We start from the raw sequence: 24501 nt of genomic DNA, 5'->3' as shown, positions 1-24501 counted from the left end.
CGGATATCGACTTTCAAGTTTGATACTTGTTTTCTCAATTCATCATTCTCCATTTTTTCTTGAACAAAGCTGTTTTGTAATTCACTGTACTGTAAGCTTAGACCTTCTACTTCTGTCTTCAAATTCCTGAGTCTGGTCTCTTTTTCATCATTTGACGACTTAGTGAGAGTTAACTCTTTCTGCACTGTCTTGGCTTCGTCTTTAGCCAAAGCAAATTTTCTCTCAAATTCATCTCTTTCTTTCCTCCACTCTTGTATGATCTTCTCTGTTTCAGTAGCTGCTGCATTCGATTCATCTCTTAGCTTTGTGAGCTTCAGAACCTCACTTTCAAGCATCTGGACTTTCATTGACAAAGCTTCGTTCTTCTCTTCCACGTGCCTCTTTATTTCTTTCTGTTGTGTAATCTCGTTATGTGCTTTCTCTTGCATTTCCTCAAGATTTTTCTTTTGCAGACGAAGGTCGTTTGCTTCAGCCAATGTTTTCGTTGTTAGATTCTCATGCTCGCTCAGCTTCGATTCCATTTCAAGAGTAAGCCTCTTGCATTTCTCTTGAAGCCGCTCTGCTGTTATAGCGTTTTTCCATCTTGTTTTCCTCAAATTCTCCTCTGCTTGGATGGCTCTCTGCTCTTGTTCAGTTTTTTCACGCATCATTGTGTCAATATCTTCATCAAAAGCCCGTGTTTGATCCTCCAGTTCTTTCTTTAACTCCTTCACTTGACTCTCAAGCTCATTAACTGTAATCAAGCATTCTGAATACTCCAGAGATTGCTGCTTCAGTTTGCCTTCCAATATCTCTATCTGAGATTTCAATTCTTCTATAATATCCTTGGAATCCGAGAAGTCATCTTCCGCATTTGAGCATTCTTGTCGCTCTAATTTTAAGGATACGTTTTTGTAATTCTCCTCCTTTAAGGTTTCATATTCCTGAGTAAGTTCATCCAATAGAATCTCTTGTTCTTCATTCTTTTTCCTGTAAGACTCTAACTCCCAATCTAAATCTTCGATCTGTTGCTTTAGCGTATCAATCTCACTGTTTCCAGAATCCATTCCCTTATCTTCTTCAAGCTTCTTAGCCTCCTCTAATAAGCTATTCAGAGAAGATATCTCATTGTTCTTTTGCTCCAACATCTCATTGAGATCCCTCACAGCAAGAATCAAATTAGAGTTTGACTCTTGTGTCCTCTGCAACTGCAACTTAAGGTTACTCGTCAAATCCTTCTCACAACTCAGCTCATCTCTGATCTCCTCAATCATATTACTCGAATCTTCGCTTACGCATCTCAACCTGCTTTCAGCATCAGCCTCATCTCTACTATTCTGCACCCTGAGCTTTTCACACTCTCCCAGAGCTCCATCTCTTTCACTCTTGAGACAACTAACTTCCCTCGACAGTTCCTGTATCCGTTTGCTCTCCTTTGTCGCTTGTTTCCTTAAAGACTGCTTTTCCAGCTCGGATAACTCTGATTGCCTCCTCAAAGCTTCCAATTCCATCTTGAGCCTTTCAATAGGGTCACTCGATTCAGTAACAACACCAGGGAATCCTCTTTGGAAATTGTTCTCAGGACTGGTTCTTGACTCGATGTAACTTTCGTCTGATGTTGAACTAGCTGACCAGTCTGTGTTTGATCTTCGATGCCCGTTTTTTGTTGCAGGAACTGAGTTATGTCGTTGAGGTAAGCGTGCATTTCCATCATCTATCCATCCTGATTCACCAATTGAATCAAAGGAACCTCCTAGACCAGCATTCTTAGCCGTGTTTGCATCTAAGCTCCTTTCCTGCAAAACAAATTCAAAACCTAACTATCACAACTTTCTTAATAAACAAAGACAGTTTAATTTAACTTATCTGAACCCCAAAGAACCTTACATCTTGGTTATATCCTTCTAACTCATCATTGCTTTGTAGACTTTTGAAGCTGTCTTCCTTGCTAAGTGTTTGATCTTTATTTTCCTCAATAAATCTGCAAAAATTTGAAGTCAATAAATCTCTAACAAAGAAAACAGTAAACAACAACAACAACATGTAAAAGAAAGAAGAAACTATTTACTTTAAATCACTGGCTCCTTGTATCTTATGAATCGTCACCTGCACCAAACACAACAACCAAACAATTTACATAAACTTCTCATGTATTTTTCACATATTTCTAACTCAGGTTTCAAAAAGGAGAAGAAAAGGAGTACATTTAAGACAGCACCAGAGTTGGCAAATTTGAGAGGTAAGGAAACAGTAACTGGCTCTGTTTCTGTCAGAAAGTCTGCAAAATCAATGGAAGCTTCTCCTAGAAAACCCGATTTCGAAGAACCCTGAAACAGAATTTGGTAAATTTTGAGCCTTTTCTTTCCCAGAATAACTCAAAAGACATAATATGTTGGTGTTCCACTCACAGTTGCAACAACAAAATGATAAATTTTCTCACGAACAATCCCAGATTTAGGTTCCTTGATTAGCTTCACTGACACATAAATTGGATTCTCCCATGAACAGATCCCTTCTTTAACCTCAGCTTTCTCCAGCTTAAACGTTGGCTTCCCAACATCATCAGGAACCAATGAGATCATCAAAGCAGTCTTCTTCAGCTTCGGCACCTTCACATTCAATAAAAAAGGTAACATTTTTTTATTTCTTCTAAAAATCACATTCACACTTCAAAAACAAATCTTGAAACTTTGGAATACACAGATCTAGGAGTATAGCCAACACATTGTCTGAATTTTTACAAAGAAATATGAAAACAAGTTTCGAGATTTAAAGAGACAAAACACACACAAACCTGAGTTGCCTGAAACTGAAGCTTGAACACAGCCTTGATCTTGTTCTTGTCGTTCCTCCATGACTTAAACATTGTTTTCTTTTTCTCGAAAGAAACCAAAAACCTTCTTCAACCCAAAATAAATTTGGATTCTCTGATTTGTATCAGTTTCCAAAGAATCTAGGAGGAAACAAAAACAAAACACAAAACCTGATTTACAGACTGTGTGTGATCACTTTACTTGTAGAATATAAAGGTTGATTCGTAATCGTACCACTTTGTTTAATAGTATAAAACTTAATCAGTGAGTTATAAGTAGATTCCATCTAAAGCCTAAATTTTTTCTTACTGCTTTAAATGGGGTTTTGATAATTGATTGAGTAGGAAATTAACTTTTAATAGTTTATTAAATGAATTGAAAAGTGCTTTCCTTTTTAATGCAGTAAGGCATATAATGTGGGTGTGATTTTATGGGTCCTTGTAAATTTAATAGACACCCCAACCTCTCCCTTTTTAATTGCTTTGTGTGACTTACAAAAAAGTCTTTTAAGAATTGTAATTGAAACTTGTATCATGTTAAAAAGTATCTTTACATTTACATGAGTGAAGGGTAAAAGAGGTTTAGTGGCTTCTAGTATTGAAATGTATTTAAAAAAGTTTTAAAGTAAATCATATAGTATATGAAAGGCATTTGCACATTACACCATTATTGAGTTGAGACTACTCTTTTGGTGGCCCCAAGAAAAACCAGAAACACCTTTATCTGCATGCCACATCCTGGTCATGATCCATCATGCATTATGTTTATGTACATACAGCTGTACTACACACTATAGAATATATGTATGTTGCGTGTGATGTGTTTATATTTAATGATACAACATTTAATTCAGAATTTTAATGAATCTGCACTCAATATATTTTTCTTGTATCAGTAGATATATATTGGTTTGATAATTGCAACACTCACTCTCTTCTCCATTTTTTGGTACTAATTCGCAATTTTAAAACTAATTTTGATATATGGACATTGACACATTGTATTAGACTTTTGTAATGATTTTAAAAGTTTGATTAAAGTTATAGACCTGAAATTCTTCAAATCGAAACCAACTCATCAGAATTTTATGATTTTGATTTTCTAATAATGAAGGTGAATATTTAAAAAAAAAAGGTTTATACTGATTAAAAAAATAATTAGAAGCTGGATCAACAAAACGTATATAAAAATGAGAGCAAGTATTGGAAGCACATGAAAACATGTGCAACAAACACTGTCCCTCTCTTCAATGCTCTCATTTTCTTTGTCTCCTAATTTTCCTTTTTCTTTTATAATAATGTTATGTTTAGACATCTCATCTCTTAATATTTTGTCGTTAACAAGTTTTGTAAATCATCCCCATAATTTTTCTTAGATTAGGTGCAGAACATATTCAATAATTAGCATTTGGTGATTAAAACAAAATCGGGAATGACGTCAACAAAAAAGGTTAGGAAATTAAGACGCATGACTTTGTCTATAAAGACTATAGAGAAATCTGGTTCACTAGAAGACATATCTTGCATGGGCCACTGTTAGTTGTTAAGCTTTTGTGAACAATTGTCAAACCACTTTATAAATGTAAGACTTATATGATTTTTTATTTTATTTTTGCCTAGAGAAAATTGCTCAAAATACCCCAAAACAGTATAAAGAATTTTATTACATTTTGTCTTCATTCCACACAATCATAAATGTGTGTATGCTATAAGTTTGCATCGCTATCATTGTGGTCTAACCATATTTATGACAGACTTGCAATAATTACTTTGGAAATTTTTATAGAGATTAGGTGGGTTTACACAATATTCGTTTGTGTTGTTTGAGTGAATCTTAGCCTTAGTAATAGGTGGGCTTGGGCTCACAGAGATATGAATGTGTGCATGTAAGCCTAGTTGCCAACTACGACGTGCGGCGTAGTTAAATAGATGCCTGCTTTGGCTACTTCTCGGGTTGCCACATGACAACAACCTAGTCGTTTATTAGATGTTCATCAACGGTCACGATAACACACATATGAATACAAAAATACTAAAACAAAACTTATCATGCATGTGTGTTTCCGAAACGTGCCCCACCAAATGGATAAAACAAAAGTATTAGATTTTTCATTAGATCCACTCTCAAGAAGATTCAGATTCTTATTACTTTCTAAGTTCCATATCTCTCGGACATATATATATCGAAGAAGATCCCAAAACATGGTATCGAAATAAACGCGGGGAAGGTGGCATTTGTGCCACACGCATTCGCTATAGTCGCAAGTCGCAACGATGATGGTGCTTCATTGTTGCCATCAAGAACCACAACGAGTTAAACATCCCAAAACGCGGTTTGCATCCATGAGACGTGTCTACGGCTACGGGCCTCCATATTTGTGTTGTTGCTGTTGGAAATTCGGCTTTAGGCGTCGTTGAAAAGCTTACTTCCATGGAAAATTCAGGGGTTGACAAGTATGGATCGGATCAGAAGCGTTTCTAGCCAATCTGATGGCTATGATTACAATTCTCTTTGCTACTTTTGTGATATTCATTGTTTCCCTCAAGTCTCCTCCTTCCTCAGGATCCATTGAAGATAATGATGATAGTTCTTAATGCCGCAGTTCCACCCGTGGTAAATGAGTTTACTAACTAATAATGGTCTTGAAACCTTTTTTTTTTCCATAAATTATCATTGTTTCCTTGTAATTGGATTGATTTAATCTTATATATATATATATATATATATATATATATATTGGGGTTTTTTTGGGAGATATATAACTCTAGACGAAGACGTGAAGGTTTGTTCAAAATCCGGAATTTTTTAAAAATTTCGAAAAAACTAATTTGATGTCCAACTGGCCTTTCCTTTAACATGATTTGAATGTCTTGATCCTCAGTGCTATTTCAACAATAGCTGACTTACATAAGATAAAATAAATATAAAAGTATAAAGCTTATAATAGTATGAAAAATATATTAAGCACCTAAAATAAATGACCGTTAGGCTTGTGTATTACTTTGAGTTCAACAAATTAAGTCGTCGGTCTTAATTAAATCTGTGACTCTTAGCCTGAGGTGGGATTGGGCTCATATAGACTGAATTTTGAGCCTGTAATAGATCCACTGACATGTTTAGTAAATTATCCATTCGTTGACTCGTTGGCACGACGTCCGTGCTACTGCAAGGGTTAGTAGTTGACTTTCATTAAGACTCAGGATTTTCTTCTTGCTTTTGGTTCCAAATTTATCGAACAATCGAAGAAACAAACACATGGCCGTCAAAATAAACGCAAGGATGGTGGCGTTTGTGGTACACACGCTCGCCTTAGTCGCATCGGTGATGGTTCTTTATTGGTCAATCAGTTACAGAGGTGGATTTGCATGGGAGTCTACGAACAAGAACCTCATCTTTAATGTAACCTCTTCTCTCTACACCTCTCTGTTTAGTTTCTTCTTTATTCGTACGCTGACCAGTTTTGGATTTTGTATATTAAGCCAATAAATTAGATAGTAGAAAGAAAAAAACTAGTAGTCTCTTTTTGTTTCATTGTTAAAGATATGTGTTTTTTCTGTTGTGATGCTTAAGCTTAATCAGTAGACCTAATTCAGTTTCTTCATTTGCAAGTTAACTTTTCCTGAATTTATGTTTATTCATCTTTCTATCTACATTAGCTTCATCCTGTTTTGATGCTCATCGGCTTAATAATTCTGGGAGGCGAAGGTAACAAGACAGTAATAAAACTGATATACCAAAAAAGATGATATTTTTACTTCATGCAGTCTAAATTGTGAATGGTTTTTTTTTTTCAAATGTACTCAGCAATTATAAGTTACAAATGGCTTCGAAATGAGAAACAAAAGAAGAAAAAGATCCACCTTGTCCTCCACGCCATTGCTCTGATTCTCGGAATATGGGGGATATGTGCTGCTTTCAAGAACCATAACGAGTCACACATCCCAAATCTCTATAGCCTCCATTCTTGGATTGGTATTGGAGTCATTGTTCTTTATGCCTTCCAGGTAAATAAATTCGTTAATTCATGAAAATATATATCTTTAAAATCGAAGTTGTTGATAGAAAATGCTTCTTTTTGTTTACTTTGCAGTGGCATTATAGCTTTATAGTCTTCTTCTTCCCAAGAGGATCATCAACTCTTAGAAGCAACTTGCTTCCATGGCACGCGTTTCTAGGCCTCTTTGTTTATGTTCTTGCCGTTGGAAACTCGGCTTTAGGGTTTCTTGAGAAACTCACTTTCATGGAAAATTCAGGGCTTGACAAATTTGGATCAGAAGCGTTTCTAGTCAATTTCATGGCTATTGTCACAATTCTCTTTGGTACTTTTGTGATACTCACTGTTTCTGCCAAGCCAGCTGATCCTTCCTCTGATGAATATAACTATACCTACTCAGCTATCTGACCTCTTCAATCTTTTTCCCTTACAAGTCTACTTCCATAATTTGTTTATCACATATAATGTTGTCGTTTCATACGTAAAAGGTTTGAACCAAAATTTGTATTAAACATTTGCACTTTGCAATTACACAAGGAAAACTAATATGCTTTCCCCTTCCCTAAAGTTGTCTTTATGAACAAGATATCCCAAATCTATTTTAAATCGCCTCCAAAAAGTTTTCCTACATTAACTTCCCACCACCACGCTATGTTTCTTTGCATATCCAAATGGAATATCTTCATCTTCAATCTTTCTTCCCCCTATCGTTGTTTATATATGACTAATTAACATAAGATTGATCTATTTTCTGAATAAATTAAGAATCATCGATCATGGTGAAGCTAACAATAGTTGGTAGGGTTGAAGATGGATTGCCTCTTGCACAAGATCAACCCTATGTAAATCAACAAGACAACATTAGTTTCTTGTTGTACAAGCAACAAGCCGAATTCCTTCTAACACAAATCTCCAAAGGCTCATTGTTACATCCAAAGATGACCATCTTGCTCGATCATCATTCTTTCCAGTATCCTTTCATATTAATCAATACTACATTTTCGACATATCCTCTGTTTGTTTTTTTTTCTATTTACTCAAATATTAATCTCTCAAGTTTTGAAACGGTGAAGCTTCTTGGTGGAGAAGAAGATATGTTACATCGTGCTATCGGATTCATCGTACCCAAGAAAGCTATTGTTTCATTACCTGCAGGATCTGCACAAGGAACTTGATAAGCTCGACGAGACAGAACTGATTCAAAAAATCTCAAAACCCTATAGCTTCGTTAGGTTTGGTAAGATCATAGGGAGAATAAGGAAACAATATATGGACACGAGAACACAGGCTAATCTATCGAAGCTAAATGCTTTGCGGAATGAAGAACTCCATGTAGTCACTGAGCATATGAATGATATAAAACAAATACGACAACTTTTAGGTACTTTGTTCTTGATCGTTTTTTTTTACCTTAATTAACGTAATTTTTGTTAATNTTTTTTTTTTTTTTTTTTTTTTTTTTTTTTTTTTTTTTTTTTTTTTTTGCAAGAAACATCGGAAATAACGTCTTTGGATGCACGAACGTCTGTTTCAACCATTTGGAACTCACAATGTCTTCAGGTATTTGAAATAAAAAGCTAGACATGGTTCATCAAATTATGACTAATAACGTTTCACACTTTTCAATCAAATTATGACTAATAACGTTTCACACTTTTCAATTGAATTTTTTGTCTTGGTTATAGTTAATGTTTGTACTTTATGTTATTACAAATTTTGCAGGATATTGCGTTAAAATGGACACCAGTGGCGATCATTATTCTCGTTATTCTTGTTCTTTTCAAAGCAAGATTGATTATGACAGATGATTATTTAATTTCAACAATGATATAATCAAGTAATATTTTTAAAATTCAAAAGAAGAAGAAGAGTGTATATACGAAACATCCTAGCTAGCTAGTAGTTATAAAATTATCGTTACTTGTTAAAATAATTTGACTTTGAAATGTTGTTTAAGAGTAGTCTACGACAATAGTAAACTCTATGGAGGAACAAGAAGACAGACAATGATAGAGACATGAACCAATTATAAAAAACACTTCACATACAAATAATTATTCTATTTGTATATACAGATTTTCTTGAAAATTTAATAAATAACTAAAACCAATTTGAAATAAAAGATCCAAGCTTTCCATTGAAAAAGTATACTTTGTTCATGTTTGATCTAAAAAAATCAGAACATTTTTTGTAACTTGTAACGCAAGGAAGTTGTTTATGTTTCTCTTGCGATCATATTCACTTTTCTTGATTACGTCTTCATTTAAACGTAATTTTGGTCGTTGTTGATGAAGAAATCTCCAGAAGAATAATAATTTGCATACTCATGATCAGGCTGCAAGAACTCTGTACGGAGCATGACATCCTCAAGTGAAGAAGAGTAGCTGTTGTTGTTGATCATCATTACTTCTTCCTCATCGATTTGATCTTGAGTTTGATTAATATGCTTAGAGTCTGTAAGAGCAGAAGAGTAGTCGATGTGCGGATTTGAAGAACTGATCCACTCGGAGAAGAACAGCTTGGGCAAGTATTTACCGTTGTTCATCATGTTTGTGTTGCTTTCTTCTGGTGGTGATGAAGATGGTTTCTCTGCTAATTTCTCGAAGGATATCACGTGATCTAGGGTTTCAGTTTCCAGGTTTCTTTTCCCGCAAGAAAGTAGTGAAGAAGCAGACTCTGCGAGGTTTGTTCTCTGAGTTTTGAGTTGTGGTTGAGATTTGAGCCATCTCTTCTTCAGATAAGAGTGCCAATAGTTCTTTATCTCGTTGTCTGTTCTTCCCGGTAAGTACTTAGCAATCCGCGACCACCTATATATCCAATTCATACTATCAAATTTAGTGACAAATCCACTACGGCTTTTTCTATTCGGGAAGTGTATAACTAAGGTATTACTTACTTGTTACCCAAGGAAGAATGTAAAGTCAATATGGTCTCTTCGTCTTCTGCACTAAATGTTCCTCTCTTTAGTCCTGGTCTTAGGTAATTAATCCACCTTAATCGGCAGCTTTTCCCATTCCTTTGCAATCCTGGCAGAATAATAATAATTAGTTAAGGATGAGACTAACAATAATGATGAGAATTAAGAGTGTAATAACGGTTTTGAGAGATTAAAGAAAAAGAAAAAAAAAACCAGCTAGGATGGGAACAGTGGTCCAGCAAGCATGGCCATGAGAGATAATGAAGTTCTTGAGCTTCTGGTCTTCTTCAGGTGACCATAACCCTTTCCTCTGTCTTTGTTTTGGTCTCTCTCCAGATTTGGTCATCATCTTCCACGTATCCTTCTTTCTTTCTCTCTCAAGTCTTGTCAATTAAGAGATAATTTGTGTAAATGATGAATGAGAGAGAGAAAGAGACAAAGACAGATGGAGAGAAGTAGATATGAGCATAGACAATTATGCATAGAGAGATAGAGAGACCATTTATTTAAAACGCAAACGCAAACACAAACACATAAAAGCCATAATCTAGAGACTTTTAGGAATTAGCCACAAATGGGGCTGCGTAGTATATAATAAAAGGCATATGACTCAAATGAAATTGCATGTATACACGTGTTTATCTGTGTATTTGTAATTAGTGCATATGTGTAATTAAGTATTAGAAGGTAGCTAAGGATGGAGCCAGGATAAAAGTCTGGTGGAATATGTAAGCAAAGATTAGTTGTAAACCCAAGTCACTTGGTTTAAACTAAACTATACATTAATTGAAGACAAGTTAGAGAGAAGAAGGAATCTTTAATTGTTTTTTGCTTTCAGATATCTTTTGTTCTTTTCTTCTTAACTCTATATGAAAAAAAGTCTATAAGGCCTAATAAAATATAAAGATTTTGACGAAACTGTGAATCACAAGGAAACTTTTGTTACGATGATAAGATCGATGTTAGTATTAATCACAGTGTTATCTATGATTTAACTCAAGTGGATTTATATCACTTGTCTCCATCTCTTTACACAAACAAAAGTAAACTGAAAATATCACTATCAATGTCAAACAAGTTTGTGTCAAAAATTGACTTAAGTACTTTGGTTCCGGATGCGTATTAAAGTAAAAAGATCAAGACTTTGGGTTTTCAAGTAAAAGCGCAAATGATGTAATTTGACCAAATCATATAAATGAGTAAAATGTTCTCTCTTGAGGGCAAAACTTAACGTTGACAAAACAATCTTTGTCTGGTACGAATCAATAATTATGAAATTAATTAAAGAATTTAAAGAATCATCCAATCTTTGCAAAGGTGTATCTTTGCTAAACTAATCAGAAGCGAGCGGACAAATTGGATTTTCCATTAACCAAACTTGGCAATGTTTGTATTTAATCATAACCATATAATATAAACTACTATCAATATAAAAATTTTATTTGTTAGGATATTTATGTAATTAATATTGGTAGGTGAGTCAACACTTTCCTCCTATTTGCTACACATTTTTGTACATTTAATTTTTTTTTTTTTGGATTTTATTGATAATAGAAGTGTACAATACATTTCAAATTCACAAATAGGGTTTACATTTGAGAGAGGGAATATTTTGCATTTCCATATGTAGCCACCCAAATGGGTTTGCTGGCTTTTCATTTTGAAACTAGATTAGGACCCACAGTACACCGTGGACAAAGTTATTTATAACTAAAATATTTAAATTATAAGTTGTATTTGTTAGTTAAATATGTTATAATTATATAATAATTTTTAAATAAACCATATAATACCGTAATATAATTTATTTTTTACATAATATTTATTTATTTTATTTAATTAGATATGTCTATTCTCTGATACCGATAGTGTTAACAAAATAATGAAATGATGTTTTATCCCGTAAAACCGAATTAATGATATTTTTTAATTTATATAAATATCGATAAAATTCGTCCCGCTATATAACCCCGTCCCGAGATATTTTTAACTCACACTATATCATCTTAATTTTTAATATTTATTGTGTATCTACGGTATAATAATTATCATATTTAACTTTTTAAAAGTTTTAAATATTTTTCATATTTAACCTTTTAAAAATCTTTAAAATAAAGAACCGGAATAAACCAAAAAAAAGTTTTTAAAGTTTGAATGCCTGATAAATTAAGATTTCTACTCATTTGTATTCAGAATCATTTTGGTCTGTTTTATAGTATGACTCTAAACCATTGCCAAAATTTTTTAGACGATTTGGGATATTGTACCCGTATTTTTTATTCATCTATTGAGTAATATATGTCTGTTTTGAAAACTTTGTATTACATCGGAAAAAAATCAAAATTTTTGTTAACTAAATGTATTATAGAATAATTCAAGATAATTCAAATAAAAAAATGAAAGGAATCATATATTTATGTTTGAATGAGGTAAAAAGATTTCTTTATTTTTAAAAATATTACCTATAATTATTTTTGAAGTTTTGGTAACTAATATTAAAGTCAATGCATTAAATGTATAAACTTTCCAAAAAGTATTTCTGAGTAAAAACTGCTGTAAAAATACTAGTATAGATGCTTCCAATATACAACATGTTCTAATTCTTACGTATTTTATTAAAGGCATTCTCAAAAATGCCATTTGAACAAGTTTTGTTTCAAAAATATCATCACAGTTTTTTTTTCTTCTCAAAAATACCACTATAATTAAGATATTTTTTTCTTAAAATAACCCAAAACTAAAACTAAATTTTTAAACCTTCAAAACTAAATCATAAACACTAAAAAATAAATCATAAAACTAAACTTTAAATCATTAAAACTAAATCATAAACCCTAAAAAAATAAACTCTAAGCCCAAAATACTAAGAGAACCCCAAAACCAAAATTTTCAATTTAAATTATAAATCATTAGTTTTTATTTTTAGCGTTTGTGACATTTCCGGACTAAATAATTAGTGTTAGTATTTTTTTTTTTTTTAAAAGAATAGTATTGGTATTTTAAAACAAAAAGATTTTTAGTAATATTCTAAAATTTTAAGTACAGTTTTGTTTTATTAATAATAATTATTCTCTAAAGCCACATTCACGTTTCTTTTATATAGCTATCTTAACAAAAAATTGACAAAAAAAATATGATGATCATATATGATCTTATATTGCCACAGTCTTATATGGACCAGTCCACTTTCATGGCACATAGCAAGAGTTTTGAATTCAATATTAACTCTGTGGAGTAAATGTGTCTCGTCAATGTTCTCAGAACCTGAAATTGACCAACAGCTCTTTACGTTTGATTTAAATTATATTCTTACAATACAAATAACCAATTTTCTAAACAAATATAAGGAATGTGAATTTTAGATTTTTTTACTATTTTTTTTCTGGTCTTCTATTCGACTGTTTCGTTTTAGCCAGTCTTCATTGTGCAATTTCTCTGACCTAGTATGAAATCAGCAAATAACTAATTGAGAAAACAAACCAGAAAAAAATTATAAGGATAATTGTGATAATTTACTAAAGAAATATATCTCATTTTTATTTCAAACTGTATAAATTGCTCAACAAATATAAAATAAGCGGCCTTTTCTCTAGCTAGTTTCAGTTTAATAATTAAAATGAATTGATCCAGCGAAGTCTCGAGGGATGTTATAGACATCAAGATAAGACAATTATTAAGATCAAACATAAAAAAATTAACATTTATAGAACACATCTATTATTTATCTTCATTCTCGTTATCAAAATTTCTAGTAAATGAAAATAAGACTAATGTATAAGCCTAAAGTACAAAAGCTTTGTCCCATTTATATAGAAGAAATCTTAAGAGAACAAATGAAAAATATTATTTGGCAAGAATTGTTTTCTCTATGCTCTAAATCATGCAGATTATTTTTTCAAGACTCACCATGTTCCAACTCATTATCAACTTGCAAATGGTTTCACCAAAACAAATCATATTTTCTAGATACAAAATATCATTTTCCAATTCAATATACGCACTCTCTTATATACCTTTTTATCTTCCAAAGCAATTAAAACTTTCCTATATTCCATCTCTGTGTACACTTCATGTGCATTCGTTTACCGATAATATTAATATATATCAAATATAATAACTAAATTGATATCATCTTCTATTAATCCTCCTTTATTCTTTGACCACCCAAGTTGTATCCCACGAATTATGACTGATTTAAAAGAGTTGTCCATTTGCGTATATCATTTGTAGTGCATATATATGTAGATTTTTAAAAAAAATATTGATGATTATAGCTAATGGTAGTAACTTGGCTTCGTGATTTTAGATTAGTTGACAAAATCTTCACCACTAAATTTGGACTCTCCATAAATTCTCATGAAAAATGAATGTTAAAAATTGAGTTTGTAACTTCGAAAGCAAAAATGACCATAATCATTTTCATTTTACGAAATTTGTCTCAACTTAACATATACATCGAATTTAAAAGTGAATATTCTTTCATGAGAAAAAAGAAAAATGTTAACCATTTTGAATTAAATTTTAATTCCTTATAGAATGTGTATTCGAAGTGCGATGATTGGAAGTTCTGAATATCAGTTACAAAAAATAAAATTGGTCACATTGAAATTGAATCATATTAAAATCAATAATTATAGACAGTTTATAGTTCAACTTTGTATTAATAATCATGAGCATAATATATAAATACTGACTTAGCTCCGTTTGCCCGAGAAAATCTCTAAAACCCCATCGGATCCTCCGGCCACAAGTGTGCACCAATCTTCATCCACTTGTCTCAAACACACACTGCTCACAAACCGTCGGTCAGACCCAAACCGGTCTGTTTGACCCAACCCACACACCCAAACCGGTTCCTCCCACCTCTTATCATACACAAACACTTGGTTATTCTCGGACCCGGACACGACCAAACCACCATGTCTCCAAACCGACAACCCGACAAAATTCCGGCTGTTAACATGCCCCCGGTACGTTCGAACCACGCGCCGTCCGTTGTTTATATCCCATTGCTTCAAGCTCCCGTCGGTCGAACCGGTGACGATCGTATGAGGATCCATGAACCGAGCATACGTCACCGTTTTGGTATGACCGTCTAATACGATCAAAGGATCAACGAGTCTTCTGATGTCGTACACGTAAGCATTCCGGTCAGCACATCCGACGGCTAGGGAAGCTCCACCGAACGGATCAAACTCTACCGAACAGACCGCCGCGCCGCCTCCGGGCCTAACCATTTCCTCCAACGACCCTCCGTTACGTGGATCCCACATTTGAACCGTTCCGTCGTCGGAGCCCGACGCGCCTATAAGAGAGCCATTGTGTAGCGTGTAGTCCATGCTCCCAATCCTTCTACCTCCATGCTCGTCTCTCTCGAAAACAGGAACTTGTTTCTCGACGTCGTACTCCGTGACAACCCCGTCGTAGTCTCCCGATCCGATAACCCGACCGGATAAATCGGGTCTCCATCTGAGACTGCTTAGCTTCGCCGGCGTGCATATACAGCTCTCTGAAGCCGTAACGTGATCGTCACGTGACCTTAACAAAGAGCTCAAACGGTACGTTCTGATCTTTCTTGCGATACCTCCTGTAGCTATGATCTCTCCGGTAGGGTCGAACTCGATTGTTCCGATAGCGTCTGATCCGGTGGATGCAGAGGAAACAACGGCGGAGAGAGAAAGATCCCAGTCGCATCTAGGAATGTTGTTATCTGTTTCCATGATTGTGTGAGATAAAGAAGAAGAGGAGGTCATGATCATTGGCCATGTATATGAAGAAGAAGAAGAAGAAGAAGAGTAAGAGAGATCGTTAATGGAGGATCTGATGTTGTTATTTGGTATCTCAGAGCAGAACAAAGCCTCCATGAATGAGTTACGACGACTAGTTTTAGCTAGTTATTAGGTCCACACGAAAACTATTTTTACATTTCATTTCATGTGTTGTTGATGTGTATATATAAGCTATAAAGTGGGGTTTATAAAGTGGGGTATATATTTTAATTTAACCTAGATGCATATGTATATGGGCTCTTCTTCATCTAGTAAACAAATAAAATGCTAAATTCATGACTCATGGAACTTTCCTTTTGTGTGATATTACATGAAAATGCATTCATGGATTTACTACTTGTTCTCCGAATGGTTCCAACTAGAATAGTAATTTAGGAAAATTACATGTGGATATATTGCATTTTTTTTTTCAAATAATCCAAAATCTTAATTTATGATAATTAGTCTATGATTTAGAGTGTAACTTTGATCACTCCTTAAGTTAGAACAAGGCGATGAGGGTACTAACTACTACGGATTTTGGGTAGACTATCAACTTGCAATTTTTTTTTTTTTTATTATGTATATAAAAAAGAAAGAATGTAAGGTAATATTTACTTTTATTTTTAGGTGCAGATATACATAGATCGCATTGAAGGAGGAACGAATGGAAACACGAGATAAGCTTCACAACCTCAAATTGTGAAATCTTTCCTAACGACTAGTTTGGTCGTCGTAGCGTAGATCTCAAACTCCTTAGCTACGTGGGTTACATTGAGCCTCTTTATTTCTTAGTTTTCAATTATTCTTGAAGACAAAAATAAAGTGAACGCAAAAAGTACACGTCGATCGACGGTCCATTACGTTTGGGGAATGCTATTTGCTATAATAACAACTACATGTGCATTAATATCTTGGTGCATGTTTGGCTTTTTTCTGATCTTTGACGATTTCAATTATATCTCTCACGACTTGAGAGAGTTGAGACTGCTGTTTTAATAAATATACTAGGATATATCCCATGCTTTAAGCACGGATCAACATTTTAAAAAAAAAATTATAATATAATAATAAAAATTATTGTTTTATTTAAAAAAAAAGTTATTTTGTTTGAGATAATATTTATTTTTAATTGTTATGTAAATCTATTAGTCTATTTGAATAATAATTATTTTAAAATATTATAGTATTTTATTTTTGACGTATTATTACACTTTTATATTGTTTGTTTGTTGTATTTGCATCATTATTTTGTGAAATATAAAATAGTAATTTTAATATTATAATTGTGAGCAAATAAAAATTATTAATTTATCATTTATATAAATTTAGTTTTACCAACCTGCCAATGTGGAAATTAAAACACACATTTTCATACAATGAGTAAATATATATTCGTTTAAAAAAATTCAAATCACAACATATGAAGAAAAAAATATGCATTTTAAATTATAAGTATTATATGAAAATTCCAAACAATTTGTAAATAAAATAAAATAAAAGTGATAGGAGAATCATAATTTGAAAACTTAACAAAATCTTCGAATTTAGTTATTAAAAATAATTGTATTGTATACTTGGATATAAAATCTTAGTTTTTAAAATTCTGATTGGTTTATATATTTTTGAAAAAATAATTAGTAATTTCGTCCATAATTTATTAGAGAGAGAAAATATTTTTTTAGATTTTTTTAGATTTTTTAATATTTGATATGTTAGTGTTTTTTATTTTTAATTAATTATATTTATTTAAATTAGTTAATTAAGCTTAATTATTTTTTTCTAATGGCAATTGAATGTAACTTTTTACACATTTTAAGGTTAGTTTTATATTTGTACTTCTCAATTAATATAGTAGGATTCATCAATTATCTTGACAGCTTGGAAAAAAGGTCTCTTTGAGCCCACATCAAGTAGGTCTTAACCCATATGAATCGCTGAGAAGCGCTCTAATCTTCAAACTTAAAAGTGCATCTTGTTTTTTTTCCTGAACCAGCAAGTGTTTTTTTGTTTGTTTGGCATATATAGCTTCCCATATCTAGGATCAGCCATGAGATTTATGGAGTCAAAAAGTTGAAACTTCGAAAGAAAGATTAGAACCTGCAAGGCAATCATAAGAGATAATGTTCTTGCGGATTAGAACCAAAGAATGGTGCCGATCAAAGCATAATTGCTATGCTACCAGAGGACTAACTCGATCCTAATCAAAACTACAAGCGATCACTATCTAACCAGAAATGCCTAGGTAAAGAAGAGCATAATTGTGTATGAATATTTTGTTATAATTTGTTTCGTATCCAAAAGTTCTGAAAAAGATGTAAACTAAACCAAAATAGAAGAGAAATTACAGAAAAAAAAAAAAAAACGGGGAAGATCAGGTTCAGGCTTGATGGTTTTTGTTTTTCAGATACATGAAGCAGAGTCATAAAACAAGCATAAACTCAACCACTCAGTAATCTATTTGAAAAAGTCTACACTTTATAGTGCTTTTTGTCTAATCATTAATCATCAAAGATTACATTGACACATTAACATTAGAGATTCTACAATCCTTTTAATAAAACTGGTCTCTATGACAAAGGAGAGCATACATCCGAAATGGACTCTATTCTTTCTTCAAATCACTCTCAGCAGGAGCCTCGTCACTCTTCTCCACAACAGTCTTCTCAGGCGTTGTGGTCTTATGAGCATCACGATCACCGGTTTCTACGGGTTCAGACACAGAGGCGGTTTCAGGTTCTGAACCGGTCACTTTCACAGTACCAACCTTGGCATACTTGCTCATGAACTTGTACTCCCAATCTTGAAGAGCTTCTAGCTCAAAAGGACCAAGACCAGAGATATCCCAAGTCAAGTCTTTCTCCTCAAACGACATCTTTGCAAGGGCTCGGCTAGCATCTCTCCCTGCAAACAAAGCATATGGTCCTCCTGGTCCATAGAACATCCTACAAAACCAAATAAGCCAATAAATATCAAACCTTTCACTACAAACACAAAACTCATACACACAAAAGTGATAAAACCCAGTCTCGAGTAATCATAAGAAGATGATCTAAAATATGATCTAAGAGCCTTCACAAAAGATTTTAACAGCTAGCAGAGATTAATACCAAGAACATATTACAACTTCATCTGAATATTTCTCTTGTATGGAAGTAGCAAAAGGATAATTTCTATGCTATGCAAGCCAAAAAGCTCGACTATACCAGCTTAGGAAGAATCAATTAATACAAATTAGACTAATTTTGCGAAATTTATCCTTAAAGTGAACAAATGTCCAACTTGTTATAGGCTCAAACGAGGCAGGGAAAGCTAGAAAACACAAAACTTTGTATACTATAACCAGTCTAACGTGATCATAAGAAGATGATCAAATTGAATATACTCAAAGATGAGCTAAGAGAGTTGTCACACAATTAGCAGACATCAACAACAAGAACATACTAACAGCTTCCGCTGAATCATTCTCTTGTATGAAGTAGCAACATAATACATTCTTTAAATATGCCAACCCAAAAGCTCGACTAGATTGATTCTCAAATTAGACTACTTTTGTGAAATTGATTCTCAAAGTGAACAACTTTACAATATCACAGCTTCATAGAGAAAAAGAACTCTGCAAAAGGTTGGATCTTTACAATATGCCACACATAAAGAAAACATCAATCACCCTAAAACAGATTCTCAAAGTGAACAACTTTATGATCTCTCACAACTTCATAGTCATAGTCTCATAGATAACAAAAAAGCATGCAAAGTCTAAGTTGTTATATACTTAAACAAGATTAGACGAAACCATAAACCAAACCCAACTCAGATTAAAAAAAATATATCACCTGCTTTGTGTCACATCATAGATCTGATGTTTGATAGCCATAAGAAGGGGCTTTTGAGGATCAGAGCCATCGTACTGTTTAAGCTCATCCTCTGTGATCTCACCGACTTGAACAGGCGGAGGAATCGGTGGCTCCTCCTCCTCTTGAGCCAACGATCTAGCTCTCTGATGTCGGCGAACATCATCGAACGGTGAGGCGAACCAGCCTGAGACAACTTGGTAAATGGCGAAGGCGAGAGCGAGAGCGGTGAAGAAGACTACAGGAGAGAGACCTGTGTAAGCATGGATTGCTTCTTTGAGAGTTTGCCATAGGTGTAGTGCCATTGATGAGAGAAGAAGAGATCAGTCACTGTGTTGATTGTTAAAAAGTTTAGATTTTTTTTTGTGCTAAATAGAAGAGTGGTTGGAGTCTTTCACTCTTTTGTTACTTCCTCCTAAGTCCTAACCTTGATTGATTTTTTAATTTACTTCCTTGGGTTTATAATCAAATACAGGTAAGACTTCGTTAAAACTTAAAACCACCAAAAAAAATATACTGTATGTTTCTATACTGAGGGAATAATCTTTATTTTTACCATATTAATTACAAGAATAATGCTTTATTTTAAGTTAAAACTTATAATACATGGAGCAATAGTTGGATTTGTTGTAGCTGTACAATAAAAACCTACTTTTAAAAAAAAATCCAAATTTCAATAGAATACTTTAAATCTAAAAATGGAATAAAAAAAATCATACTTTTAAAATCTACTAAACATAATATAAAAATATAAAATTTAATAACATGACTTCTACCAACAGATGTTAAAAATGAAATAATAAATAAGAAATAAATTATACCAGCAAATTGTTATATATAAAAAAAGACTACATTTCCATTTTTTTTTCTAATGACAAATCTACTTCCCATCTTTTTTTCTTTTTGTCAACAAAATAAATTGATAAGCTCAGGAGAGCCAAATCTAGTTCCAATCCTAACATTTATAATTATTTATTTTCTAATGACACATTGACACAACATGTGTGTATTCTTAATTTATTTTCAGAAAAAAAAACATCACCATATTTAGATTTCATTTACCAAACCAAGCAAAGTTTTGATCTACAGTGTAAAGTTTTAGATAATAAGATTCTGAGAGAGAAAAAAAAGAAAAAGAAAAGAGTTACATGAGAATAATAAAATGGGAGCAAATGAGGAAATAGATAGAGAATAGAGAAGAGAGGCGTTGGGGCAGAAGACTCGCGTGCTGAGTTGTTGTGGTGTGTTGTGTTGGACTGAGTTTTCTCGTTAGCCTCTCAAATCGGGAAATCACCATTGAAATTGAAAACCTCCTTTCACTACTACACGTGTAATGTAAACCCTTTTCTCCTTCTTCTTCTTCCCAATTAAAAAAAAACCTATCTTTTTCTTATTACCTTAGTGGAGAGATACCCAAATCAGAAAGGTTCCTTCTTTATAACTCCGAGGACTCTTTGGTGTTTGCTTTCTGGTGAATCCTTTGATGGGTTTTGGCGTTTTCAGTTGAGAAACCATTCTGGGTTACGAATCAGGGGTTCTAGTGTGAGAGGAAAGTGTGGTTTCAGGTGAGGAGTAATGGAGGGTGAAGGGATCTCAGCTGAGCGGAGAGTGGAGATCAGAGTAAGGAAGAATGGGAGAAAGGATAAGGTGATTATTGAGTTTTTGAACCCAATTCTTAATTTGACTTTCTTGTGTGTCATTGTTTGTCTTATGCATGTTTGGTTCTTGTTACTGAATGATTGTATGATTCCGTAATAATTAATGGACAAAAGGTGAAATCTTTTGTGCCCGTTTAATTGATTTTGTCTTGCATGCAATGCATAGCTTTTAGGAAAATAGATAGGGACTAGATCAACAGAGAAGATGTTTGATGAACTAGTTTTTTTTGTTTTTAGTGTCTGAAAATGGATAAACTTCATAGTCTTGTGATGTGGTTTGATCAAAGCTTTGTTATGAAAGCTACATTTTTTCTTTTTGAATTAATTGGAGATGTTAATTTGTAGTTGGCCTCTTGTGAAAAAGACGTATCTGCTTACTCTGCTGAGATAGTTAAGAGTAATTGATTTCGTGAAAATGAGTTTCTTTTTGTAAAATAACCTGTTTGATTGTTGATCTGTCCTGTTCTTTGGTTATTGGCTGGAAATGACTATTAGCACACCACCTTCGTGGGAAGACTATATACCGTAAAACCTTTTTTACCACTCCGCTTATATGCAATGGGAAGATTAAGAAGATTAACATTCATATTGAGAGAGGTCATGTATCAGATTGTTTAAGAATATTCATAAGTAAATAGAGAGTTTTGTGTTGTCTGTATGTTTGGAAAGAATGTTATTTTGTTACTTGTGATTTCTCAGATTTGACACTTAAACATCTCTTAAAAAAGAAAAACTCTTTTATGTTCAAGTGATACAGGTTATAGTTGAGAAATCTGCAGCTAAAGGTTTACCTGAAGGATGGATCAAGAAGCTTGAAATAACAAACAGATCAGGCCGTAAAATCAGAAGAGATCCGGTTTGTACCTTCTACTATTGTTCAGCTTTCCTCATCTTTGATCTCTAAAGAACATTTTGTGTCTTTTGACAAATTTTATCTACATTGTACCTGCTCAATTCTCGTATGTGATTTTATTGTTGCAGTTCTTTATTGACCCTAAAAGTGGGTATATCTTTCAATCCTTCAAAGATGCATCACGGTATGTTAAGACTGGCGATATTGGACATTATGCACGTAAGGTGAAGGAAAGCTATACCGAAGATGATGATTCCGGAAATGGAAAGACCGTCGTGAGTTCCTTTTACCTTTTCGTGATTGTTAGTTAAATGGAAAGCTCTATAGCTGAGTAGTTGGTCTTCTGATTATTTAACTCTTGACTTTTTACTGTCTGATATTAGCTTTGTCTGCAGTCTGTGGAAAAGAGATCTGCTGATGATTTATTGGAAAAGGAGAAAAAGATAGATACTCATGTCAGAGAAAGTAAACGGAGAAACTTATCTACTTCTGATGAACATTCCAAGAAGTGTAAGTACAAATTCTTTTGTCACTTGCTAGGGTACGTATAATCATCATACTATTGCCGAGAGTAACTTAAAATGTCAATATTTCGATTATAATTTCAGGTAATATGAATTCTGACTTGAGCATCGTAGCCTCACATGTTCTTGAGGATTTGGGGGAGAAGGAAGTGGCGAAAGATCCTATCGAAAAGCAGCCTATAGTGAAACGGGTTACTAGGAGCCAAGCTAAAGCCAGTAAGAATGAGGAAGTCGTAGATTTAAAAAGAAAGAACCCGTCTTCATCAAATGCAAAATCAGCAAAAGGTGTGTAGATTCCTGACTTAAAATTTCCACCCGAGTAGTAGTGGCTGAGATAACAAAAAGTCTGACTACGCCAATGTTATCTATGGTGTCTGTATTTGTAGAGTCTGTAAAATCCAGATTGAGGAGCAATGCAAGGTCACAAGAACCAAAGAAGGAATCTGTTATGAAGGAAGAAGAGGAAAAAGGTTCTACTGAAAAACGGATTACAAGGAGTAAAGCTAAAGTGAAGACGAAGGAGCTAAGTAATAGTGTAGCCCGGCGAACATCAAAACGATTAGCTGGTATTGAGCTTGAACCAACGCCTGAACTGAAGACAAGAACCAAAGTTCAACGAATAGTACCTCCTGATGAACAACAGACGCCTGAATGTAATAAGACAGGAACCAAAGCTCAACGAATAATACCTCCTGATGATGGCACAGCCGGAAAGTGCACTGATGATGAACAGACGCCTGAATGTAATAAGATAGGAACCAAAGCTCAACGAATAACAGCTCCTGATGATGGCACAGCCGGAAAGTGCAAGCAACCTGTGAATCCTGTTGCTACCAGCGGATTGAACGAGACGGAGATACCCCTCAACAAGGAAGCAGCTAAAAGCTATATTGAAAATCGTTCTCAGAAACCATATGCTGCTGCTGCTGCTACAAGCAATAATCGTGTGAGTGCAGAAATGGCAGTGGGAGTTAAAAAGATCCGTAAATCAGTAGGCAGAAAGCCTTCTGTAGACAAGAAGACAGTGAAAACACCACCGATTATATATGAACTGAATCCAGTTTTTCATCTTGACGGTTACATGCAGAAGGAAGAAATGTCGCCTGTCTCACCATTGTCTTGCGAAACTTCTGCATCAAAGTGGGAGAAGACAGCAGCAGGCAAAAGACTGGGACGGTCTAGTCCAAAGGCTAAACTTACTACCAGTGTGAAAGCAACGGAGACATCGGCTTCGAGATCACCAAATAAAGGAAAGCATCCATATCCTTGTGATAGTAGTAATACCATTCAAAGGAGAAATAAATTAGGCAACGAGTTATCTAACGCATCTGTCGTAAGAGGCGCTTGCTCAGAAGTGATGGAGAAGAATACCAACAGCTTCTCTTCAGCATATAACTCGACTCTTGCAGATCTTTGGAAAGATCCTTGCATCGCCTTTGCTATCAAAACTCTGACCGGAGGAGAGTCGCTGCATCTTCCCAACACCACAGCAATCTCTTCTGATCCCATTAACAATCATACCAAGCAGAAAGGAGTCTCCTTTATCCCAGAGACTCCTGGTAATGTTAACACATGCTCTGAAAAACCAAGTGAACCCCCAGTTCCGGATATCTGGAAAGACCCGTGTATCGACTTTGCTATAAAAACTCTGACAGGCGCCATCCCAATAGGGTTAGATGAACCACAAGTGAAATCCAAGTCCGACGGAATGACGATAACCACAGCAGCAGTGCAAGAACAGGAAGGTAGGTCAAGCAACTGTGATCATTTGGTTCAACAATGTAACATGAAGAACAAGTCTGTGGCTAAAGGAGACTTGTGTGCACAATCTTTATCTAAGGACTAACAGCAAGAAGAAATAAAAGCTTAGTGTTTTAGTTCCGTATGTTAGGGGGCCTTTTGATAACGCCATGGGTGATAGATAGTATAAGATCCATGTGCAATGCCTTAGTCTTGTACTTAGGTAGCCATGTTCTGTAAAATACATAATGTATTAGTTTTGTGTATCGACAGAACCTGGAGAAAACTCTTAACCACCTCAATGATCTTGTTTCTCGTCTGTAACATTGGTTGTTTGATCGTTTCTTCTTAAAAGTTAGCCTTTTTAAACTCAATTTTGGAGCTTTCAGTTCACACTACTC

General features: G+C 34.1%; 7 protein-coding genes and 1 pseudogene across 8 annotated transcripts in view; 4 read left to right on the top strand and 4 right to left on the bottom strand.

Annotated features, from left to right (window-relative positions):
* The window catches only part of LOC104753123, a 19656-nt pseudogene extending 17414 nt beyond the window's left edge, over nucleotides 1–2242 (top strand).
* The window catches only part of LOC104727307 (centrosomal protein of 83 kDa-like), a 10933-nt gene extending 7421 nt beyond the window's left edge, over nucleotides 1–3512 (bottom strand). Inside the window, exons 1-7 of the mRNA XM_010446387.2 lie at nucleotides 3027–3512; nucleotides 2774–2932; nucleotides 2388–2588; nucleotides 2184–2306; nucleotides 2048–2085; nucleotides 1867–1960; nucleotides 1285–1775 (exon numbers count right to left, since the gene is read on the bottom strand). Coding sequence (XP_010444689.1) covers nucleotides 1285–1775; nucleotides 1867–1960; nucleotides 2048–2085; nucleotides 2184–2306; nucleotides 2388–2588; nucleotides 2774–2845 — 1019 coding nt within the window. The 5' untranslated portion in view covers nucleotides 2846–2932; nucleotides 3027–3512. The remainder of the gene's footprint in view (nucleotides 1–1284; nucleotides 1776–1866; nucleotides 1961–2047; nucleotides 2086–2183; nucleotides 2307–2387; nucleotides 2589–2773; nucleotides 2933–3026) is intronic.
* LOC104727296 (transmembrane ascorbate ferrireductase 1-like) lies at nucleotides 6072–7194 on the top strand. Its single transcript, XM_010446368.2, has 4 exons — nucleotides 6072–6191; nucleotides 6449–6497; nucleotides 6597–6796; nucleotides 6883–7194. Exons 1-4 carry the CDS (start codon nucleotides 6072–6074, stop codon nucleotides 7192–7194), a joined length of 681 nt encoding a protein of 226 aa, XP_010444670.2.
* On the top strand, nucleotides 7499–8695 carry LOC104727270 (25.3 kDa vesicle transport protein-like). The gene is made up of 4 exons (XM_010446337.2): nucleotides 7499–7756; nucleotides 7860–8167; nucleotides 8276–8346; nucleotides 8509–8695. The coding sequence occupies exons 1-4, from the start codon at nucleotides 7563–7565 to the stop codon at nucleotides 8617–8619; spliced, it is 684 nt and encodes a 227-aa protein (XP_010444639.1). The 5' UTR covers nucleotides 7499–7562; the 3' UTR covers nucleotides 8620–8695.
* Nucleotides 8797–10394, bottom strand: LOC104727286 (transcription factor LAF1-like). The gene is made up of 3 exons (XM_010446355.1): nucleotides 9917–10394; nucleotides 9683–9812; nucleotides 8797–9593 (listed from the first exon to the last, which is right to left on the bottom strand). The coding sequence occupies exons 1-3, from the start codon at nucleotides 10050–10052 to the stop codon at nucleotides 9050–9052; spliced, it is 810 nt and encodes a 269-aa protein (XP_010444657.1). The 5' UTR covers nucleotides 10053–10394; the 3' UTR covers nucleotides 8797–9049.
* Nucleotides 14255–15630, bottom strand: LOC104727263 (WD repeat-containing protein RUP1-like). The gene has a single exon (XM_010446324.1). The coding sequence runs from the start codon at nucleotides 15565–15567 to the stop codon at nucleotides 14398–14400; it is 1170 nt and encodes a 389-aa protein (XP_010444626.1). The 5' UTR covers nucleotides 15568–15630; the 3' UTR covers nucleotides 14255–14397.
* Nucleotides 17894–19744, bottom strand: LOC104727253 (membrane steroid-binding protein 1). The gene is made up of 2 exons (XM_010446313.2): nucleotides 19308–19744; nucleotides 17894–18416 (listed from the first exon to the last, which is right to left on the bottom strand). Exons 1-2 carry the CDS (start codon nucleotides 19628–19630, stop codon nucleotides 18077–18079), a joined length of 663 nt encoding a protein of 220 aa, XP_010444615.1. The 5' UTR covers nucleotides 19631–19744; the 3' UTR covers nucleotides 17894–18076.
* On the top strand, nucleotides 20410–24474 carry LOC104727237 (methyl-CpG-binding domain-containing protein 13-like). Of its 2 annotated transcripts, none has more exons than XM_010446302.2 (6): nucleotides 20410–20972; nucleotides 21741–21839; nucleotides 21965–22111; nucleotides 22232–22346; nucleotides 22445–22645; nucleotides 22747–24474. In XM_010446302.2, exons 1-6 carry the CDS (start codon nucleotides 20901–20903, stop codon nucleotides 24204–24206), a joined length of 2094 nt encoding a protein of 697 aa, XP_010444604.1. In that variant the 5' UTR covers nucleotides 20410–20900; the 3' UTR covers nucleotides 24207–24474. The 2 variants fall into 2 exon arrangements, with proteins under 2 accessions (XP_010444604.1, XP_010444597.1); XM_010446295.2 differs by having other exon boundaries at nucleotides 22220–22346.

The sequence above is a fragment of the Camelina sativa genome, chromosome 2, assembly GCF_000633955.1.
Source record: "Camelina sativa cultivar DH55 chromosome 2, Cs, whole genome shotgun sequence".
Taxonomy (NCBI): Eukaryota; Viridiplantae; Streptophyta; class Magnoliopsida; order Brassicales; family Brassicaceae; genus Camelina; species Camelina sativa.
The sequence above is the reverse complement of the archived record's forward strand: the minus strand, read 5'-3'. Positions and strand labels throughout refer to the sequence as shown.

Bases quoted from the DNA above. Each gene is read 5' to 3' on its own strand.
- LOC104727296 (XM_010446368.2), top strand. From the start codon at position 6,072: ATGGTGGCGTTTGTGGTACACACGCTCGCCTTAGTCGCATCGGTGATG. The intron at 6,498-6,596 runs GTAACAAGACAG...AAATGTACTCAG, and splicing joins AATAATTCTGGGAGGCGAAG to CAATTATAAGTTACAAATGG. The intron at 6,797-6,882 runs GTAAATAAATTC...TTTACTTTGCAG, and splicing joins TTGTTCTTTATGCCTTCCAG to TGGCATTATAGCTTTATAGT.
- LOC104727270 (XM_010446337.2), top strand. From the start codon at position 7,563: ATGGTGAAGCTAACAATAGTTGGTAGGGTTGAAGATGGATTGCCTCTT. The intron at 7,757-7,859 runs GTATCCTTTCAT...GAAACGGTGAAG, and splicing joins CTCGATCATCATTCTTTCCA to CTTCTTGGTGGAGAAGAAGA. The intron at 8,347-8,508 runs GTATTTGAAATA...CAAATTTTGCAG, and splicing joins GGAACTCACAATGTCTTCAG to GATATTGCGTTAAAATGGAC.
- LOC104727286 (XM_010446355.1), bottom strand. From the start codon at position 10,052: ATGATGACCAAATCTGGAGAGAGACCAAAACAAAGACAGAGGAAAGGG. The intron at 9,813-9,916 runs GTTTTTTTTTTC...TTATTCTGCCAG, and splicing joins CACTGTTCCCATCCTAGCTG to GATTGCAAAGGAATGGGAAA. The intron at 9,594-9,682 runs GTAAGTAATACC...TTGGATATATAG, and splicing joins CATTCTTCCTTGGGTAACAA to GTGGTCGCGGATTGCTAAGT.
- LOC104727263 (XM_010446324.1), bottom strand. From the start codon at position 15,567: ATGGAGGCTTTGTTCTGCTCTGAGATACCAAATAACAACATCAGATCC.
- LOC104727253 (XM_010446313.2), bottom strand. From the start codon at position 19,630: ATGGCACTACACCTATGGCAAACTCTCAAAGAAGCAATCCATGCTTAC. The intron at 18,417-19,307 runs GTGATATATTTT...TTGGTTTTGTAG, and splicing joins TATGATGTGACACAAAGCAG to GATGTTCTATGGACCAGGAG.
- LOC104727237 (XM_010446295.2), top strand. From the start codon at position 20,901: ATGGAGGGTGAAGGGATCTCAGCTGAGCGGAGAGTGGAGATCAGAGTA. The intron at 21,840-21,964 runs GTTTGTACCTTC...TTATTGTTGCAG, and splicing joins GTAAAATCAGAAGAGATCCG to TTCTTTATTGACCCTAAAAG. The intron at 22,646-22,746 runs GTGTGTAGATTC...CTGTATTTGTAG, and splicing joins AAATGCAAAATCAGCAAAAG to AGTCTGTAAAATCCAGATTG.